Source organism: Rhinopithecus bieti, unplaced genomic scaffold, assembly GCF_001698545.2.
Source record: "Rhinopithecus bieti isolate Rb0 unplaced genomic scaffold, ASM169854v2 scaffold_15087, whole genome shotgun sequence".
NCBI lineage: Eukaryota > Metazoa > Chordata > Mammalia > Primates > Cercopithecidae > Rhinopithecus > Rhinopithecus bieti.
In genome coordinates this window covers 221,967-244,884 of record NW_016808547.1, presented here as the reverse complement: position 1 = coordinate 244,884, position 22,918 = coordinate 221,967, and the positions used below count along the sequence as shown (strand labels likewise).

The 22,918-nt window shown below is 39.7% G+C and overlaps 1 protein-coding gene across 4 annotated transcripts in view; it reads right to left on the bottom strand.

The window, feature by feature from the left end:
- Positions 1-156: 156 nt before the first annotated feature.
- The window catches only part of EFL1 (elongation factor like GTPase 1), a 152,532-nt gene continuing 129,770 nt past the window's right edge, over positions 157-22,918 (bottom strand). Inside the window, exons 18-20 of one of the 4 annotated variants that reach the window (XM_017886863.1) lie at positions 21,828-22,786; positions 8,684-8,868; positions 157-494 (exon numbers count right to left, since the gene is read on the bottom strand). In XM_017886863.1, the coding sequence (XP_017742352.1) occupies positions 306-494; positions 8,684-8,868; positions 21,828-22,786 (1,333 nt within the window). In that variant the 3' untranslated portion in view covers positions 157-305. Of the gene's footprint in view, positions 495-8,683; positions 8,869-21,813; positions 22,787-22,918 lie in introns of all 4 variants that reach the window. The other 3 variants (XR_001888148.1, XM_017886864.1, XM_017886865.1) reach the window with 3 other exon arrangements.

Here is a 22,918-nt window from a genome sequence, read left to right as displayed (position 1 = left end):
TCTGCACATCACCTCCCCACCACCAAGTGGGTAGCCCTGACCACACATCTTACTGCTGGGGTTATACACAGGGCAGTCATAAATCATCACTGCAATATTTATAACTTCTTGCCTTGAACCAGAACCAATTAAAAACACACTTGGAGAACATGTTCTCTAACATCCTCTTTAAAATATTTATATGGATCAACTTTATTAAAAGTGAATAAACAGAGATAATGTGGCAAAAGAAATTTTCCCAATATTAAACCCTTGATGATACTTTTAATTCACTATAAGGAAAAGAATCCACCAATAGTAGATAGCTACTTATTTTTGCTGAGTGTCCTCTGCTTTTCTGCATGCTCCACAATCTTTTCTTCCACATAGAGCCCCTTCCGCTTTCGTACTGCGTTCATGTACTTCCGGGCCTGGTTCTCAGAGTCAGCCTTCTCCCCGAAGTGCAAGTACTCCTCCTCAGTAGTTGGCACCCAGAAGGGGTCACTGGGAATGATCTTGTAAAAGAAGATGACAGAATGTGCAAGGTTAGGCATTTTTAATTTCAAACCTTATTCACTGAGCTCCCCAATTCATATAGTCTTAGTTAACGAAAAAAGTTAGGCAAAGAACAGCTAAGCTTGCTAGGAATGGTAGGTAGTAAGTATGAAGAATTGGCCAGGCGTGGTGGCTTACACCTGTAGTCCTAGCACTTTGGGAGCCAAGGCAGGCGGATTGCCTGAGCTCAGAAGTTCGAGACCAGCCTGGGCAACAAGGTGAAACCCTGTCTCTACTAAAATAAAAAATAAAAAAAAAAAAAATGAGCTGGGTGGGGCGGCATGTGCCTGTAGTACCAGCTACTTGGGAGGCTGAGGCAGGAGAATCGCTTGAACCCAGGAGGCAGAAGTTGCAGTGAGCCAAGATCGTGCCACTGCACTCCAGCCTGGGCGACAGAGTGAGGCTCCATCTTAAAAAAAAAAAAAAAAAAAAAAAAGTATGAAAAATCATGGGAGGTGTGAACAAATGGAAGTAGAGTCAATAAAACTTGTAACATACATTATTATTCTTTGCTCATAATTCCAGTTCATAACACTAAGGAAGAAAACTATTAATTTTAATAATATAATTTTAAAAGCTTTCATTTTTGCTAGGATATATCTGAGTGTTAATATCTTTGCCATCAATATTTTGCCTTTGTCCTCAACCTCAAGAAAGATCAACACATGTAACTACACTCTTACTATTATTACATATTTTTTTTATTGAAGAGACAGAGTTCTGCTCTGTTGCTCAGGCTGGAGTGCAGTGGCGCAATCATAGCTCACTGTAGCCTCAATCTCCTGGGCTTAACAGATCCTCCTCCCTTGGCATACCAAGTAGCTAGGATTACAGGTGTATGCCACCATGCCCAGCTAATTTTTAATTTTTTTTTTGGAGGTGGTGGGTGCATGACATTGTGAATGGAAAAAATGCAGCAAAATGTTTACTTTAAAATGTTCAATTTTGGGGGAGGCTGAGGCAGGCAGATCACCTGAGGTCAGGAGTTTGAGACCAGCCTGACCAACATGGAGAAACCCCGTCTCTACTAAAAATACAAAAAATTAGCCAGCCTTGGTGGCGCATGCCTGTAATCCCAGCTACTTGGGAGGCTGAGGCAGGAGAATCTCTTGAACCTGGGAGATGGAGGTTGCAGTGAGCTGAGATCACGCCACTGCCCTCCAGCCTGGGCGACAAGAGTGAAACTCCATCTCAAAAGAAAAAAAAATGGTTCAATTTTAGGTTGGATGAATTTCACACCTCAGTATATTATTTTTAAAAAGACAGACTTAAAGAAATTTCCCTGAATACAGAATACGGCACAGAGAGATGGAGATTAGAAAAAAAAAAAAAAAGTCTGAAAGGAAAGTCAAAAGCCATCAAGTATGTACAGGGTATATCTAACAGGAGTTCTAAAACCAAAAAACAGAGAACAGGATGAGAGTCTTCAGATGGAAAAACTTCACTGAGTCTGGACCAAGATAATAAAATAATCCACCCCTTGTGACAGTGTTGAAATGCTGGAAATCTGTGGGCACCTGCATCTCCTGAGGCTCGATTCTGACCTACTAGACACTATAGAATGGGAGGTGTGAGCCACAACTGTGCTTCTTGCTCTTGAACAAAGGTTGGAAACAAAGCAGCTGCCTGTGTCCTGGTACTGAGGCAGGTACTGAGAAAATCAGAGAGAAAAGCCAGATCATCTAGAGAAGAACATGAATCAGACCAACGAGAGGCTTTGCATCAGCAACAGCAGTTGCCGGTACACAATGAAGTCCTTCAGAGTGCTAAGGAGCCCCAGTGTGAGCCTACACGTCTTTATCTAGTTAAATAAACCATTATCAGCGAACCAAAAAAAGCCTCTGTTGGACAGACTTTAAAACATATCTCATGGACACTCAACAAAAGAACTAGAAATATCTTTTAGAAAAGAGTCCCTGAAGGAAAGGGCAGACAGTAAGAAGTGGGAACAGCCAGGGGGGCACAGAGGCATTATCAGCACTAGAGTAACAATTCTGGTGGGTGACAACAAGTCTACAGAAGCAGTGTCTTGAAGGGAACCCCATTAGAGGTTTGGCAACAAGGGGCAGAAAAGGAGACAAGGTCCAGGAATTGGGTGGGGGCGTGGGTAGGTAGAATGGCAGACAAGGGCGAATGGATGGAATTTAGACGAGAAACTGCAGTAAGAAGGAGGAGTGGGGAGGAAGCTCGGTCCTGTGGACCTGGCCATCTGAAGGGGTTCTTCTGGGTTAGAGGGTGTGTGCTACAATTTTGTGGGCACAGCAGTTCCAGAGACTCAATTCTAATTCACTAGCCACTGGGCTTAGGATAGCAAGGCTCATTCTAGACCATTCACCAGCAGACAATGTCACCATGATACCAGCCGGGCTGAGTCAGTGTGGGCTCAGGGCCTGGGCAGGAGGAAGGGAGGGAAGGTGGTTGCCACTCAAAACAGCCTGACTGGTCAAAAGCCACCCACCCAGGGTGAAGGTAGGTGTAGCTATGTAGGGGAAGCATGAGGGAGCCTGTGGTAATGGAACAATTCTGTATCTTGATTACATAAAACTACATATGTGATACATTTTTATAGCACTACAGACACTATAGCACTACAGCACTATAGCACTACAGCACAAACTCCCATGAATATACAGAGCAGAAGAAAGGGAGCCTGTATCTTTGATGGTGTTCCTGAGCCATGGTACCAGCCCTAGTTGCTTAAACAATTACTATTCTGGCATTATGGTTCTTGCAGCTGAAAACACTCATCATCTATCAACTGATACAGGGTTGTTGTGAAGACTGAAGAAGATATATGAAAGTCATATGGTAAGGCACCTGGCACATCCTAGATTTGTCTGGCTCCAAAGCCTGCCCTTTGCCATGTTTGCAGACTGCCATGAAGACTGAGTTTAGCCAAACATAAATTGCACAATGGTACTAGCTAAGTCAAGTGCGTATATTATAACTGGTGAAACCCGAACAAGCGCTATGGGTGTATCAATGTCAATGTACTATAAGAGATGGTAACATTGGGGAAGGAGGGGTGAATGGCGCATAGGACCTCCTTGAACATATTTTTTGGTAAAAACATATGTTTGGTAATATATTTTTTGGTAATTTTTTCCTATGAAAAAAAAAAACTATTGTTAATTTTTTTAACACTTTTTTTTAAGACACCCGGCCACAAGTTATCATTCTCTTTTGTCTGAAGGTAAAATTCTCAACATTTGTAAGAAACACAAACTATTTTCAGAATTGGTTATTCTGCTTTGCTGGTGGGAGGACAGGGTGAGAGGGGTGGGGTCTGTTCCTCATATGTGAGGAAACAGGCAGAGAGAATGCAATGAGTGAGAAGAACCAAGTGAGTCTGTCTGGAATCAAACCCACAGAGTGAGGAGTAGGGGGTTGGCACTTCACTGAATCGAGGAGCAGGCACTGAGGCCAGAGTGAACGTGGTGTGAGGGTTAACTGCACTGGCTCTGGAGCCAGGCAGTTTCCCTTCAATGCCAGTTCTCTACTCGCTTAGCTGTGCGATCTTGGGCAACTTATTTCCAATCATTTATACCTGGGTTCTCCTATTTGTAAGGATGGAATGTTAAAAGTTCTAATAACATATGACTAGATGAAGACATCTTCACTACTTTTGCATCTGTGTGGAGAGCCTGAAGCCACCTGCCTCAACACGCCCAACGAACTCTGAGGACAGGGGAGATGGAGTAACACTAGAGAGCTTGAGGCTGGTTTTGAATTTCCTTAGTGGAGCAAAGAAAAAGCTACCCTTTTATGGTTGTCCAGCTTGTGCTCTACAGAAAGGCCCCTCCAGGCCACAGAGAGGGGCTTGATATCAAACTGAAGAAAAAGGTGTTTTTTTTTTTTTCTTTTTTTCCACTGAAGAAAAAGGTGTTTTTTTTTTTTTCTTTTTTTCCCTCACTTCCTCACCCAGAATTCAGTGGCCTAGAGTAAGAATGTAGTTTTGCAACTCAACAGCCTGAAGGGGATGCCATTTTCGAATCATAAGAAGGCACCCAAGTGCAAACTGTTGCCCTAGGCATTAAGGGAAAAGAAAGCCTAGAAGGAAAACTCTGGGTGCTCCATTTCAATTTTTTGCCCAGTTTTCACTATGATTACTGCTGGCAGGTGGAAAATACCATGTCCAAAATAAACTTGTTTGGTGGTATTGTAATCACTTCACCCGGTATGAACTTTAGCCCACCCCTCAGGGTAATCTCAGTAATAAGTGGCAAATCTTGAGGTTATGCTGACATATATGTACAACAGCACTGGTTGGTAATATTTTTTCTTTCTGTGTCTGTTATTAGCTCCTTTTCTTCCTTTTTCATAGAAGGGTAAAACATAGAAAGAGAAATTATGAGATTGCTGACTTCAAAGGTTTCCTCATGGAAAAATGCCTGTAATTTTATTTTCTCTATTTTTTGAAGCACTTTCTCTCAAAAGCTCTTGATTGTAAATTATATGGTGTGGTAGAATACAAATGAAAAGAAGTGCCTTGGAGTGAGAAGCCATATCTCAACAACTGTGTTATTTCTAAACCTAACTATGGGGGAAAAACCAAGACAGCCAAAAAACATCAGATCAATGACATTTAATTATAATGTAGTTTTTAAGATTTCAAAAATTTGAAGCTTTTGGGAACAGGACCATGACAGGTGGCAAGGATGTGGCAGAAGGATGGTACAAAACTGGGGCAAAACTTTTCTTGAGAATATTTTCTCTCAAGTTATTAAGAGACTTATTTTAATAACAAGATGTAGCTAAGTCAGAAAGTAATATTTTTTAAAAGTATTAAATGTGTAAGATCAATTTTAAGATTTTTTTTTTTTTTTAATTTCTGAAGGATAAAGGAGACGGACAACCATCAAGGCTTTCAGGTAACAAAAACTGCCTATTTGGTAAAATCTTGCTGTTTTTATACTAGTTGTTCCTAAACATCCATTCTCTACCTTTCTTTGGTAATAGATATTTCAGGTAGGCTTATAGCCACCTAGGTTCAGAAGGTGGAAGGTGGAGGCATACTTTTCCTATAAGGAGCTAGACAGTAAATATCTTAAACTTTGCAGGCCATATATTATTTCTATCACAGCTACTTTACTCTGCTTAAAAGCAGCCATAGAAAATACATACATGATTGGGTACAGCTGTATTCTAACAAATTTTATTTATCAAAACAGACAACAGGCCATAGACCTAAAGACTACACTTCCCAGCCTCCTTCTTAGGTGGGGCCTTGTTAGATGTGGTCAGATGACTGGTTTTGGGCATTGGGATGAGGGTGAAGTAATGTGTGCAAGATTCAGTTTGTGTCCTTAAAGGGAAGGAGTATATCTTACTCTTCCTCATCCCTATTCTTATTGGCTGGAATGCAGATGTGATGGGGGAGGTAGAACAGCCACTGTGGACAATCAATGGGAGCCAAGTGTTGAGAAAGGCAGCAAGCCAGAAGGGGCCTGGGCTCCTACCACAGTGAGCCACATGTCAGCCCTAGTCTGCCTCCCTAGACTCAAAAGAGAAGTAATCTCTGCCTTATTTGAGCCACTATATTTTGGGATCCCTTTATTAGAGCAGTCTTACCTGCTTCCTAACATATCAGACAACTAAGAAATGAAGGGAACATCATACATTTTCTAAAAAAATATGCTTTATAAAATTACTTTTGAGGATAAGACTGACTATAAAATGATGAGATTTTAAAACAAAAAAGAATCTACAAATTCAAATGAATCATTCTTCCAATAATGATGCCGTTCAACAGCTTTGAATGCCTATTCGGGATCTGCATTTACAGACAATCCCAGTGATTACTTAACCTATATCCTCTTTGTTCTGAGCAAACATACTATAACCCAGTTTTATGCACAAGTGTTAATCAAGGCCATCTTCATGCGATGGACTTCTCATCTCTGAGATATTCAGAAGCATGACTTGTTAATTCTGAGGGCAGTTTGCAGCAATGGTAATGCCAATGAAGAAAGCATTCTCCCTCTCAAGGTCATTAGGTCGAAGTGGACTGAATCTCTCTAGTTCTAAATATCATTTAGCTGTATTGCTTTGCAATCACACATCTGGTCACTAAAACCTGTGGTAGAGGATGTTGTAATGATGTTTTCATTAGAGCCATCAGTAATATATTTACACTACAGACATAGTTCCTATTTTTCAGGCACTGCCTTTTAAAACCCATCCCTTATATTTCTCACTTGGTTTGTGTTCTTATATCAAAGCTGAATGCCGAAAACCAAAACCAAAACCAAAACTAAAAAGTTAGAATTTTGGATAAATGAGAAATTACTACCCACAAGCACAGGAATTAAAAAACAAATGTTTGGTGGGTACTGTTTTCTACATAATGAAATTCAGCAATATCTCATCAGATATGATAAGCCAGCAAAACCATCAAAACACCATTAAGTTTTCAGAGAAACATGCAAAAGTCAAGGAAAGATTCATAGTAAATTACTGTTAAAACCTAGAGTTTGTACTGACCAAAAAAATGTAACCTAAATCATAGTATTAACCTTGGTTCTGCCAAACATTAAGAATGTGACTTTTTTTTTTTAAAAAAAGAGGAAAAGCAGACACAATGGAGTGCTCTCGACTAACAACTTCACTTGCATCAGTTTAGATGATATGAACTTGTTGAATTCAAATCAAATTTGCCCCGTCCAAAGTCAATTTTTCTAAAGTGCCACCCTTCTTTACTTCACTGATTCACTTGATTATAAATTTTGTTTTAAAAAGAAAGTTCTCCCTCAATTATTCTCATTCTCCATTCTCTTCTAAATTTAAACTCTTCTTAAAGTGTTCTGGAAAAACGGACCCATCAGGCTAAAGAAAGTGAGAAAGATAACAGCTTAGCATTGAAGCTAAATCATGAGTTTTGCTGAAATAGAGTTTAAGAAAAAAAACCACGGATTATCTGTGTGAAGCCCCGTGCAATGAATGCCACACTGCTGAGAGCAAGCCAAAAGGAATGTGGTATAGACTCAGAGAATGATCTACAAGGAAATAATCTTCGCATCGGCAAGGGCTGGTCAGCCACAATGTCAGGCACTAGGTTACATATTTGACCTAGGGGTGAGGAAAACTCAGGGAGGGTCCATGATTTGTCCAAATAAGTAGAAGAATATTTGAAACCAGGACTTTCTGACTCCAAAGTCAATGCTACTTCCATTACCTTACAAGCCTTCATGGTAAAAGGGAATAATGTGAAGTCATTTCAATTCTCTGTAAACAACAACAAAAACTGCTTTCTTAAAACAATCTTTCTACTTACATGCTTGAGTTTACAATTTGATTCCTGACCTTAGGCTTTTTCTTGAAAAGCAAATTGTTTTTTGCACATGCCCTGCAGTTTGCTTTTACCAGCCTTTTCTCATGCAGCACCTTCTAATTGAATGTCCTTCTTCTTAGCTGGTTAACGTCTACTTTACGGATATGTTCAGGATGGCTGGTCTGACCTTACCTTTACCTCTTGTTATTATTTTTTCTCTAACTTACAATAGTGTGTTCACAATCTTTCCTTCTCCCCCCAGCAATGTGGATCTGTTAAGTTTTCCTTTCTGATTACAGATAAGGTTTGCCTTTTCATCTACCTTTACCTACACTGACAATGAAGGGTTCTGAATAGCCGTTTCATTCCATTCTCATTCCACAACACCTGAAAGCCATGGAAACCTTGAATCTCCATAATGGGGACTGAAGAATACACAATACATAATAATTTAAAGCTACCCCTTGCAAGAAGTGTAACTGTTCCCCTCTAAATGCTGTAAATATTTTTTTTTCCCCAGAAGAAAATATTCTTAAAATTTCACATTCAAAAGGCCTGTGATTTTCTTCTAAAAATCTAAAATATATATTTGGATAAAAAAGGATTAAATTTTCAGCATCTTAAATTTTATATTGAATAAAAAGAACAAACGAGAGTGAGTGTGTGTGTGTATATATATGTGTGTGTGTTTATTAAAAAGCACAGATGATCTCAGGCTCATTCAATCTGGATGAAAAAGCCATTTGCTTTCTTCTGTCCATTTGAGCCATAGGAATGCCAAATGGCATTATCTGTGTTGTTTGCTACTCTTTGCCTCTTCCGTAGTGAATGGATCCATAGATGAGAAGGAAAGGAATGAATGGGAACTTGGATTTTTACCTCCCAATGGCTGAATACCAGTTGCGGGCTGGCCAGGCCACTTGTCCTCTTCCTGATTTCATCAGCAAAACCAAAGCTTTCAGCAACAGGCAGCACAGCCTTGATGATGAACATGTCTGTTCCTTCTTTCATTTCTTCTTGAAGTACTCGACCTTCTCTCTTTGACAAGACAGCATAGACTCGACCTGTAAAATCATAAATATTTTAAAATCATGAATCAGTCATATGGCTTGAGCCACACCAAGACATGATTACCCATATACTCTGTAACAATCCACTAATGATTAAATTCGTTCTCAATAATTTTGGTTTACAAAAGTAATGAACGCTTTTAAGTGTTTATTTAAAAGCATGAGATTTTAGAAAATTAGAAACAAAAAATAACAAAATTAAATCACCCCAAACTGCACTGCTGCTCATAGACAAACTCCACAAAACAGCATGAGAAGAGGGAGATTTGTAAAAGGACCTTTCAATGTGGTTTCACCTATGAGCTATCTTTGGGTCTAAAATGCAATGATATGAGTGTGACTGGGCTTTGTTAAAGTTTATTAAATATTAAAATATTTTAATAATTATGAGACCTTATTGATATGCCAATGATAATTAAGATGGCATAGGCTATTTGGGCTTAGTAGGGAAGCAACTGGCATTTTTATACCAAAAATTAAAACCACACACATAAATATTTGCTCATAGTTTTCTTAAACTGGTAATATTTAAGTGGCATGAGTATTAAGTGTTTTATTCCCCTGAAAACTGATAGGTTTGGAATCTTTAAGGTCTGGTAACAATTTCTAGTGCCACAGCACAAGAATTCCACTAGCAAATTCTCTGGGATGACTCTTTTAATTCGTCTTTAGGCACAATTCTGCCTCACACTCAGGAGGGAAACATCTTCCCCTCTGACTGGTGTTCTGTATGAGTGTCTCTGGGAATGCAATATATTCTTTCAACTAGTAAGGAGAAGAGACCCTGCAAAGAATAGAGATACACTGAAAATCAAAGACAATCATGTAACCAGCAGATACTCTCACTAAAGCCTCCTCTTTCACCTGCTGCCTAAAAAATAATTTTAGTTACATAAGTGATCTATTGCATATATTATCCTTAAACATTTACAAGACTGCTGTTAAGCAGAGCTAAAGTATCCTTTGACCACCACTGAGTCCTGGACCCTACTCTCCTAACTGCCAAGGTGATGAGTCTGGAGTGTCCACGACCCACTCACCTTTATTTATTTATTTTTTAAACTAGAAACTGAGGACACAAAGCCAAACTGTCTGACTCCCAAACTTTTCTCTCTGATTCAGATTTCCCCCTAGTGGCGGTTATTAGGAAGGGTAATAGGAAACAAATGGCAGAAAATCTATTGTGTCACAAGGCCTCAAGGAAAAAAAAACTAAACTCTCTGATAAGCCTTCACCATGTTTAGGTTTAGCTTAAAAACAAACAACTTAACACTCCATTCGTAATGAAAGGTACCCCCTTTCCTCTTGTCTACTTCCCCAGCTAGCTATTACATTTTCTCCTTCCTTGCTTCCTCACATCTCTTAAACAGGTAGCTTCTCATTTCTTCACTATGTGCTCTTTCGTTAACATCTAGGCTCTCCTGTGCTCCAGAAAACTGCTTCCTTGAAATTACACAATAATTTTCATATTCCTAACCTAAATGCTTTTTTTCTCAATTTTCATTCTCTGTGATTTCTCTGTGGTATCTGAAGCCACTGATTAGTATCTCCTCTGTCAACTGTCTCCAATCTTAGTATTATTCTCCTTATACTCCTGGCCTTCTGACCATCATTCTCTTTATTTCAGTATCTCCTGAACTACTTCTTATGGATATTCTTTGAAGCTTCATACTCTTTGAACAAACTCTCTACTCAGCAAGCCAACTAATTTATAATTTGTGTGGTTTAAACTAATTTTATGCCTGGGACTCCTAAGACCATCTTATCTAAGCCAGGCCTCTCCTTGGATCTCCAATACCACTTTACAATGGATGCCAGGGCATCTCTGCTGTGAGAGCCAACTTCCTTTTAAAATTAACACATCTGGCCGGGCGTGGTGGCTCAAGCCTGTAATCCCAGCACTTTGGGAGGCCGAGATGGGCGGATCACGAGGTCAGGAGATCGAGACCATCCTGGCTAACACAGTGAAACCCCGTCTCTACTAAAAAATACAAAAAAAAAAAAACTAGCCAGGCGAGGTGGCAGGTACCTGTAGTCCCAGCTACTTGGGAGGCTGAGGCAGGAGAATGGCGTGAACCCGGGACGTGGAGCTTGCAGTGACCTGAGATCCGGCCACTGCACTCCAGCCTGGGTGACAGAGCAAGACTCCGTCTCAAAAAAAAAAAAAAAAAATTAACACATCCAAGAATTTATTATCCACTTCAAAAGGCAACTCCACTCTCCCTATTCCAACCATTTCCCCATCATTCATACCAGAAACCTCATAGTTACAGAATCACACAACAGTGGGATAGAAGGAAACTTGAGGGTCAAGAAGTTCTACCAAAGTAGCTGTTTAAGCTCTCCTTGTATACTCTAAAACTCACTTCCTCCCAGGGCAGCCCATACCATCTTTGGATAACCATAACAGCTAGAGAATTCTTGAGTCCCAAATATGTTCCCCTGAAGTTTCTGACAATCAGTCCTAGTTTTTATCACATGTGACAAGTTTAATCCCTCTCCCACAAATTATCCTGTAAGCTACTCAAAGACAGCTATCTTGTCTTCACTTTTCCAGGCCAATCTTGCAGTGACTACACCTGTATTTCCTGTTTTATCGTGGCCTACTTGAACTATTTGAACTACTATGATTTATCTACATCCCTCTTGGTATTTGGTACCTGGAAATGAAAACAATACTTCAAGTACAGTCTGAAAAGCTCCCAAAACAGCAGAATAATTATTATTTTCATTAGTGATCCCTTTTAGTTATATATTATTTGAGATATATATAAAAAAAACTTACCATAACACCTAACATGTGTGAACTAGTAATCTTTACTCCCCTATCTCATTTGAAGAAACGTTTTAAGAGCCAGGAGCAGTGGCTCACACCTGTAAACCCAGCACTCTGGGAGGCTGAGGCGGGAGGATCACTTGAGGTCAGGAGTTCGAGACTAGCCTGGCCAATATGTTCTCCATATCGCCACTAAAACTACAAAAATTAGTTCAAAAGGCAACTCCACTCTCCCCATTCCAACTGCTTCTCAACTACTGAGCATGGTGGTGCATGCCTGTAATTCCAGCTACTCCAGAGCCTGAGGCAGGAGAATCGCTTGGAGGAGAACTTGGGAGGTGGAGATTGCAGTGAGCTGAGATTGTGCCATCGCACTCAAACCTGGGAAACAGAGCGAGACTTGGTCTCCAAAAAAAAAAAAAAAAAGAAACGTTTGAAGGTAGTCTACGGAAGTCAATACACAACAATAAAACACCAGGGGTTAAAAAGAATGAGGAAAGTGGGGCCAACAGACCATGAACAAGGGACCAGTGGGGACAAGCTGACTGACTGCTGCTGCATGGGTCATGCCAGCAGGCTTAGATCAATAATTGTAATTGAAACTGAATGTAGTTAACATGTAATTTTGATCCATTCAATTTTAATTCCATGAAAACTGTATCTTGATACTGGGGCACAGTGGAAAATACTATAATAAAACCTTCCAAATACACTTGGCTCTCATGATAGGTGTGTCCAACGCTTGGATGCATTCAAAGACCCTAAATGTGCCACTGTTATCACTGAGAAATTAACATAGCCATATCAATAAGAATTTCTGATCATGTGGCCCTTGACTGCAAATACGTTCAGACCCTTTCCATTGGATATTTGTTCCATCATGATCACTCGTTAGTTCAGTCACTTAAATAAAGATCAGAGTTGGCTGAGTATAGCGGTTCATCACCGTAATACTAGCACTTTGGGAGGCACAGGTGGGAGGTACACTTGAGACCAGGAGTTTGAAACCTGCCTAGGTAATAAAAGAAGACCTTGTCTCTACAAAAAATTTAAAAATTAGCCAGGTGTAGTGGTGTGCATCTGTACTAAGGCACTAAGTAGCTAGTACCTTAGTAGCTATGGGACTAAGGCAGGAGAATCATCTGAGCCCAGGAGTTGGAGGCTGCAGTGGGCTACGATTGTGCCACTGCACTCCAGCCTGGGTGACTAGGCAGGACCCCGTGGGAGGGAGGGATGGAGGCAGGAAGGAAGCGAAAGAGGGAGGTACCAGAGTACCCTACTATATGAAAGGAACCAGAGAAGAGGAATTCATCAAGGAAAAAAACAGCAACAAAAAGCTTAATCAATTGAAACAGTTCTGATCAGGGCTCAACTATTAATGACTACACTATAAATATCTCAGCCTGTATTCAAGGCAGTAACCCACCCCCCTTCAGCTTCTCTAACTGCCAGACTCTAGAGTACACAGGGTACAGCCTCTGTACTCTAAGCCAAGGTATACCACTCACTGTCCACAGTACACATTTGAGGTTTTGCCAACTCTGAGCTCATAGTTTCTTCAACCTAGAATACTCTTAGTCCAACGCTATATTCAAATCCTTTTCATCATTCAAGGCCCATTCAAAAATAACTAGTTCCATGAAGTCTTCTCTGATACCCAAGCTAAAAAAAATCTCTTTACCATTTGGGTGAACATTATCTGTTCTTTTACGGCCTTATGGATTCTCATATATACATTTTCTTCTTCCATAATATTAAGATTAACCTGTAGATTCTACAGTCTTGAAAGCTGGAAGTTTGGCAATTAAAGGTATGTTGTTTTTTCCAGAATTTAGGAAAGGGAGTAGCTGTTCACAGTAACGTTTTCTTTAACAGTAAACAATCAGGAAACAATGCAAATTTCCAATTTCAGAATGATAGTTAAGTAAACTATATCACATCCAATTGATAAGATTACATGCAGAGGTTAAAATGAAAATTACGAATTCTAAGTAGCCAAATGAAAGCATGCCTATAAAATAAATAAACCTAAAAAGCAAAATATTAAATTATTTCTATCATAAGGTTACAGCTATGCAAAATGTACTATTACGGACAAGCGCTGTAAAAGGAAATGGGAAATAAAGTTGGATTCCAAGGAGAAAGAGCTTTCTTCACCTTGTGATTCGTTATTGTTGGTAACACTTCTGCAATAACTTTAATTAAAAAAACACATACAAATAAATTGGTAGGTACTTATTCTTATACACCAGGTCACACTAACCTTTTCCTTTTGTCACAGAGCTATGACTTCTGAATCAGACCAACATGGTTGACAGGATACAGATGCGCTTCAATCAAATAGGAGATAAAGCATGCTGCAGACACAGTGGGGAATGTAGGCTGGTTGCTACTACATAGATAGATCAGCTACAAGTTTATAGATAATTGATGTTAACAGGTCAAACCCACTCTGGAAAATGGTCCTTAGTGAGTCTGCTAGCAACTCTGTGTTCTATTATAATCAGTGACTTAAAAAAGAAGGCATAATGATCAAATCCAAAGTGGACATGAAGTTGGCAGGTAATAAATACTGTGACACGGTCAAGATAACTGGGCAAGGACCCCAATTTTTTTATTTTTTAGACAGAGGGTCTTGCTATGTTCCCATGGCTAGATTTGAATTCCTGGGCTCAAGCGATCTCCTGCCTCAGCCGTGCAGCTGGGACTATAGGCATACGCTAGCAATGCCTGGCTAGGACCCGAAATGAAAATTGTGTTAAACCAATCAAGTGTCCAGGATTTGACAGGTCAAGCTGCTGGAGACCAGCCTGCGCAACATTGTGAGACTCCGTCTCCACAAACATTAAAAAGTTAGCAGGGCATAGTGGCATGCCTGTGGTTCCTGGAGGCTGAGGTGGGAGGAGCGCTTTGAGCCTGGGAGGTTGAGGCTGTGGCAGTGACCCATGTTTGCGCCACTGTTCTTCCTAGCCTGGGTGACAGAGTGAGCCCCTGTCTCCAAAACAAAAAAAAAAAAAAGGAAGGTCATGCTGAACAGCAGTTCCTATAAAACCAACTAGAAATGAGTTTACTTTAGGCTTAATAGTAGTCTTCAATGTGCTATGGTATAAAGAAAGCCAACTTAATACTAAGTTGCTGAATACAAACTTATTTCATCAATCAAAGCCCATTTCCAGAGACCTACTGTTTCAAATTTTGCTAATCCCAATTTCTCTTAAAGCTTCCCTAGAAAACCATGTTTGTGCACTAAATTCAACTGTATTTTACTTTCCAATTATTTTATATAATTAAGCTTTGTCACCTTATCTCTCAAAGCAGGAATCATGTTTAACACAGTATTGGCACATGCAGCTCATTAAATCTTTGTTGAATTGAATTACAAAATGTTGAGGAAATGTAAAAAGAACCCTAAGTATAGAATAAGAAAAGGTTTAAAGGCCAGGCGGGTGGCTCACGCCTGTAATCCCAGCACTTTGGGAGGCCGAGGAAGGAGGATCATGAGGTCAGGAGATGGAGACCATCCTGGTCAACATGGTGAAACCTTGTCTCTACCAAAAATACAAAAATTAGCTGGGTGTGGTAGTGTGCATCTGTTGTCCCAGCTACTCCGGAGGTTAAGGCAGGAGAATCGCTTGAACCCGGGAGGCAGAGGCTGCGGTGAGCTGGGATCGTGCCACTGTACTCCAGCTGGGTGACAGAGTGAGACCCCATCTCAAAAAAGGGGGAGAAAAAAGGAAACAGCGAGGCCGGGCACAGTGGCTCACGCCTATAATATCAGCACTTTGGGAGGCTGAGGCGGGTGGATCACTTGAAGTCAGGAGTTTGAGACCAGCCTGACCAACACGGAGAAACCCCATCTCTACTAAAAATATAAAATTAGCCAGGCGTGCTGGCACATGCCTGTAATCCCAGCTACTAGGGAGGGTGAGGCAGGAGAATAGCTTGAACCCGTAAGGTGGAGGTTGCGGTAAGCCGAGATCGCACTGTTGCACTCCAGCCTGGGCAACAAGAGTGAAACTCTGTCTCAAAAAAAAGAAAAAAAAAGTGAACAGTGACACTTATTAAGAATGTTTCTGATAAAGTACATGTGTTCCAACAACATTGGCATTTATTCCTATGTGTAAAAAGATTAAAAATATCTCATATATTCCATAAATATACCTACTACATACCCATAAAATTAAAATTATTCAAAATAAAATTTAATAAAAGGAAGAACTACAATAATCATAGCTGTAATTAAAACTTTTAACTAGGCTGGGTGTGGTGGCTCATGCCCGTAATCCCAGCACTTTAGGAGGCCGAGCTGGGTGGATCACCTGAGGTCAAGAGTTTGAGACCAGTCTGGTCAACATGGTGAAACCCCATCTCTACTAAAAATACAAAAAATTAGCCAGGCATGGTGGCGCGTGCCTGTAATCCCAGCTACTTGGGAGGCTGAGCCAGGAGAATTGCTTGAACCCAGCGGGGTGGAGGTTGCAGTGAGCCGAGATGGTGCCATTGCTCTCCAGCCTGGGCAACAAGAGCGAAACTACATCTCAAAAAAAAAAAAAAAAAAAAAAAAAAAAAAAAAAAACCCAAAAAACCCTTAACTAGTACTATCTAACAAAATAAGTATTTTAAAATGTGAAGTTATTACCAAAGATTTTAAAAAATGAAGAGCAAAAAAAAAGGTTAACAGATTAGAAGGAAAAAATACAAAAAGAATTCAATGACAAGCAGGTAAAAGCTCAACAATAATCAAGTTAATTACAGGGAAATTTCATGGGTAAAAAATGATACTAAACCACATCTTTAGAAAAGTGGATTTTAGAAGTATAGAAGGGCATTTTCCTGAAATTATTTCCCCGGACAAAATGATTTTGAGATTATTTTCCTACAAAATGTCCCATTTTGACCATATGCAAGTCTATCCATTTATAGAAGGATTTCTTGTTTTAACAATCTATGTAGAAAAAACTAAGTTTTAAAAAAAGACTAAGGAAATTCATTTTGCTAAATAAAAAAGACCTGAAATCAACTAGTGCCGATTCTTAGAGAATCAAAACAATAGTCAGCAAAGTCTGAAGTCTTCTCAGAAGATCTCTAAATATCCAGACAGGAAGCAAAAGGCCTTAGGAACACAGAAGTTCTTTTCATTTCTTTCCAATTGAAGGTGTTGATTTAGAAAGAAAAAGGAAAACACAAGTGAACAGCTGACTGCATTGATAGACCCTGGACACTAGAAATTGGTTATCAATATAAAAGAGCCCCTCAAAAACAAAAAGAAAACAGGCCTCAGAGGAGATTCTCCAGTCTAAGCAAGAGGACTTCAAATCAATTTGAGAGAGAGAGAAAAAAAAAAAAAAGCCAGACTGTCTCCAAATGTAACTTCTTTTAAGGCAGTGGATGTGGTAGTTGGTTGGTCTCAGGGGCAAAGCATTAAGACAGCTGACCAGTGACAATGGTACAGAGACTGCATACCAACCCACATACACACAGTTGCCACACAGAGGGTAAATAAATGGGGCTTCTTAGAGGGCAGTGAGGCCCAATACAGTGACATTTGTACCTGGGTGAGGCAAGTCAAAATGATCCTTTGCTCCAGAGAGAGAGGGTTAAAATACATATTTCTTCCTGGAAAGTGGCAGAACTGACTCTGATGGCCAGGTGGGGAGTGCCAGGATAAAAATATAAGGATAGGATGACAAATGATATTTTGAGGTATTATCCTAGGGTGGCCTGGTCACATGCTGTGTCCAGGTGGTGATTTCCTAATAGAAATGAGAAAATGAACACAGAGTGGTGACTCAACAGGGGTGACTCAACACTCTGCTAGGAATTCAGTCTGATAAACACCAAAAGCTGATTCTGGCTTCACGTGTTGTACTGAACATTCATCTTCTCAGAAAACAAAGGACAAATGCCACTCCAAATGAATAATGTAGAAGAGATGGCAATCTGGGGAGAAAACAGGTGTTCCCATTATTTTGGGAGGAAATACATGTTCCCATTATCTTGAGAGAAAGGATAGGCACAGACCTATGCGGGCCCTGGACTTCAGAAAGGATCATTTTGGCCGGGTGTGGTGGCTCATGCCTGTAATCCCAGCACTTTGGGAGGCCGAGATGGGCAGATCACTTGAGGCCAGGAGTTCGAGACCAGCCTGGCCAAACAGCAAAACCCCATCTCTACTAAAAATACAAAAAAAAAAAAAAAAAAAAAAAAAAAAAAAAAAAAAAAAAAAAAAATTAGCTGGGTGTGGTGGCGCATGCCTGTAATCCCAACTACTCGGAGGCCAAGTCAGAAGAATTGCTTGAACCTGGGAGAAGAAGGCTGCAGTGAGCTGAGATCGCACCACTGCAGTCCAGCTGGGGCAATAGAGGACAGGAAAAAAAGGAAAAAAGGAAAGACCATTTCAAACACAGAAAAAAAAAAAATACAACTAATACACACCATGACACCATGGGTTCTAGGATAACAGACCCTAAAATAAAATTCCTTTGCAGAATAATAAGAGAGTCTAAAAGAAATCAATCACGAATGATTACAATGACAGTAAAAGGAAGAAAGCCCCTCCCCAACCCGTATTTTAAGAGGACATGCACAGTAGACGGAAGAAGAGGATACCAACTCAGGTGGATCAGTAGCATGTCCAAGATGCTCAAAATCAGAACAAGCTGAGTGTATGTACCAAAGTAAAAGAGCTAAAGACAGTGCAAAGAGCTTTTTCCAATACAGGTTGAATATCTCTTCTCCAAAATGAGTGGGACCAGAAGTGTTTTAGATTTTTCATTGTTTTAGATTTTGGTATATATGCATTATATACTGTTTGAGCATCTCAAATTAAAAAGTTCAGGCTGGGCCCGGTGGCTTACACCTGTAATTCCAGCACTTTGGGAGGCTGAGACGGGCAGATCATGAGGTCAGGAGTTCGAGACCAACCTGTCCACCATAGTGAAATGCCGTCTCCACTAAAACTACAAAAATTAGCCCGGTGTAGTGGCACACGTGTGTAGTCTCAGCTATTCAGGAGGCTGAGGTGGTAGAATTGCTTGATCCCAGGAGGTGGCCGTTGCAGTGAGCCGAGACCATGCCATTGCACTCCAGGCTGGGTGACAGAGTGAGACACCATCTCAGAAAAAAAAAAAAAAAAGAAGTTTCAAATTTTAGATCATTTGGGATTTTGGATTTTCACATTTGGGATTCTCAACCTATATTTTCAAAATAAGGAGACATGTCTTGTGTACAACTTACAGAAACCAGAATCATGTTACAGAGGATAGCAAGAAAACAGGGGTTCACAATACCTATGTTACCTATCATTCTCTTCAGTAAGGAGAATGGTGAACAAACTACAGCAAGGGGAACAAGCTGAAGTGGGAGAACACTGAAGTTCAGGATAGCTCAGAAGTTGATGACTAAGTACTTAGCCTTCTTAAATGAGTTCAAGTCTCCAGGACCAGAATTATATCTCACAATGTTACGAGAATCTGCCCTTTTGAGAAATTAGAAATAGTAAGGTAGGTACCAGACTACAGGAAAAAGGTAAATAATGACTAAACTTTTTGAGGATATAAACACTGGGTTCCGTAAATTGCAGACTAGAAAGCCATATGCTATTTTTCTGTAGCATTTTAAAGAAGCATTATAGGCATTTGTTCATGTTTATACAAGTATGAGGTAAATCTTGGGAGACAACAGGGACTTTCTAATACAAAACATTAACCTAACCTTTTTTTTTTTTTTAACATGATTGGTAAGCTGATAATTTACCAATTATCAGGGACTGTTGAAGATGTAAAGGACCTTAACTTCATCAAAACATTTGATTTTCTACCTGAGTTTTATTTCTCATCAGACAAGGACACATGAAAAAAATGAGTAAGAAATCAATGTGTTAAGATGGTGATGATGTGACTTCTTTTTCTTGCCATTAAAATTTTTCTCCTGTAAACTGTTGTAACATGAATTATGTTACATAACTTAAGAAAAAAATTAAGTATATAGACTCAGTACTCACACATAAAATATAGGAGTTCATACAACTACATAATTTCTATAGTCTAGTCAATTACCAAAAATTTGATTCTGCTCTTTGGGGAACAGAATAGGAAAACATAACTTTTTTTTAAAAAAAAGAAATGGGATTGATTTGACTTCTCACATGAATTAATGAGAAGATGTAATTGCTAAATTTCATTAAAAGAAGAATGTTGTATTTCACGTAGGAGGTAACAGTGTAGACACAGACGTGTTCTCTACTGGTTGGAGGGTATGTGAGGTGCTGTGTTCAAATACAGTTGCTTTAAGAGGGATGCTGACCCAATAAATTATGTCCAAAAGACAACAACTGAAATGGTGAAAGGATACAGAAATCATAACAGAAAAATAGGTGAAGGATTTGGAGAGTTTTTCTCCTGGATATAAAACTAGAAAACTAATGATTTCCTTCAAATACATAGAAGTGTTATTGCATGGAAGACAGATGATTGGAAAGTAACAGGTGACCAATATTTTGCTCAATATAGGAAAAAACACCATTAAATCATGAAGCTGGCTGTGCACTGCCCATCAACAGAAGTCTTCAAATAGTGGTGGTATAAGCATTTGTCGGGGTAGGAGAGACTGGAGAAAAGCTCTTAGGTCTTCTTCAAAGATGTGAGGGATTAAGATTTCTTGATTTTTAACTCTTACTTCCGCCTTCTTAAATTAAGAAAATTCTCAATGAAAATGAAAAATAGTATCTGAGAATAGTCTAGATTGGTGTTTCCCAAACAAATCTACAGATTCCATAGCTGTTAATATGAATGCTGTATTCAAATAAGGTTGAGAAGCACTGTATATGACATGCCGTATTTGGAGATTTGATTCACAATGCACACTGGCCTTAACCCAGCTATTTTTCAAATGCTGCTACTGATGCTCAGTTAGTCTCACAAAACCTTAATGTGATGCAAGCCTAAATTTCTTCTGGACAAAAAAAAAAAAAAAAAAAAAAAAGCTTAAATTTCTGCTTTCAGGAATTAATCAGCAAAAGAACCTTCCTAAAAAGAATGTAATTAACCACATATTGACTCAAAGGGCCTCAGGGTTAGAGGAAACTTAATAATTTGGCCGACTCTCTCATCCAGGGCTCAATCCTCCTTTATATTCTTTTCACTACTGAAACAGTTCCATGATCTTGAGAGAATAAGAGAACTACTGTGTGCCAGGTGCTGTTCTGGGATCTGTATTTAAAAAAATTGTGTTATTTTAATCTTCACAATCTGTATGATTATCCTCTTCATTATAGGTAAAGAAAGTAAGTCTCAGTGAACTAGTATCAGTCAAAAGTCCAAAGAGCCACTAAGTGCCAGGGCTTCACATCTCCTGAGATCTTAAAGGCTGCTTCTCCCAAAGAGAAAAAAATCAGGAATAGGATTTGATATAATGGTTAGTAGTGACTAAAGCCCCAAATAATTTTCTTTTTCAGAAAGGACCCAGAATTCACAAAAACCCTTTTTTGTTATGAGTACAAGAATGTTGCCTTATTCTTTGATCATTTTCAGAACAACTTTGGTTACCCAGACTGATATGCTTATTTGCTTGAGATAAAATGCGGCACAGGTTTGGATGGTAACACATACGAGCAGTTTAAACTTCATTTAGCAGACCTCTCATTACAGAAAGGATTCTATTTGTTGCAAAAGAAAAGATCTTTAGTAGTCAGGTTTTTCCCCTCTCAAGATTTTAATATTTATGACATCTGGCTTTCAAAGATCTTACTTTGTTAGTAAATCAGAAGATGGTATAGCTTCTGCAAAACACACTAAATGAATTTAAGATTTTTGGGTCTGCCGGGTGCAGTGGCTCATGCTTATAATCCCAGCACTTTGGGAGGCCAAAGTGGGTGGATCGCTTGAACTCAGGAGTTCGAGACCAACCTGGGCAACGTTGTGAAACTCTATCTCTACAAAACATACAAAAAACTTAGCTGCACATGATGGTGTGTGCCTGTAGTCACAACTACTTGGGAGGCTGAGGTGAGAGGACTGCTTGAGCCTGGTAGGCAGAGGCTGCAGTGAGCGGAGATTGTGCCACTGCACTCCAGCTGCGGTGACAGAATGAGACCTTGTCTCAAAAACAAGATTTTGAGTCTAGGAGACTTCACTGTTATTCAGGGCATTTCTTACTATCTTTACCTTTTTTTCCTTACCGAGAACATCACCGGTGGCCATGATGTCACATGTGTACATGGCTGCCATGAGGCGCTGAGGTTTCACTTGCAGTGCATAGCGACATGCTTCTTTCATAGTGGCAATTAGCTGTCCTGAGATAGGTCCATAGCAGTCAGTGAGTGGAGATTCTCCTTTCTGGGATGTCCTCTTCTCAAAGGCCTCAGAGCAGCCATCTTGTAGCTCTTGGTTTTCATTTCCACCAGAACAGGTTTCATTTTCCTCCTGTCCCTCTTTTGCCAGATCACTTGCTCCTTGTTCCTCAAATTTACTTAGGTCCCATTTTTCCAGAATAAAACAGACACCCATGAGAGGCTCCTCACACATGGGGCCAGAGAGGGTTGCCAGTTGGAAGCCACTTACAATGCTATTGCCCAAATCTCGGTATCTACTGGCTTCTTTTGAAGCTTTGGCAGCTGGACCTGTCCATATTGAGTTCTGAAAGTCTTCACTTTTATTGACTAGTATGTTGGGCCCACATTTTCTTGGGCCAAATGACCAGATTTGGTCAACAATGTTCCTCCATCTTCTCCCTGTTAGGTGTTGCTCTAGTTTTCCTTTGAATTCCCAAATTTTCTCTTGGGTCTTCTGATGAATGACCTGAGTATTTTCACCCTCATTCAAAGAGGATGTCAACTGCTCCATAGAACGAATCAAATCACTATTTTCCTCCAGAATCTGGGTGACTTCTTTTGGAAGGGGCATGGCGCGAACACTGAGCGTGGCAAGTTTATTGGGAGTTGTTATGGTGATTAGTCCAACAGAGTCAACTTGGATTCCTTCAGGGATTTTGTTTTGATCTTCTTTCATTTGGTGTATGACTGCAACTTTTTGCTGTTTGCCTATTTCTTCATTGACCATGTCAACTTTTGGGGGTTTTGTGATTGTTTCTCTGAATGGAATAATAGGTTCAGATACACTGATATGAATCTTTGCAAACCTACAGACAAATTCAAGAGAAATAACAGAAGGTTAAAATCAAAACAGCATCAAAGCTCCTGTGCAGAAATTATCACACAGTGGAGATTCTGTAAAAACATAGGAACATAAAATTATCTTACTATGAAAGATC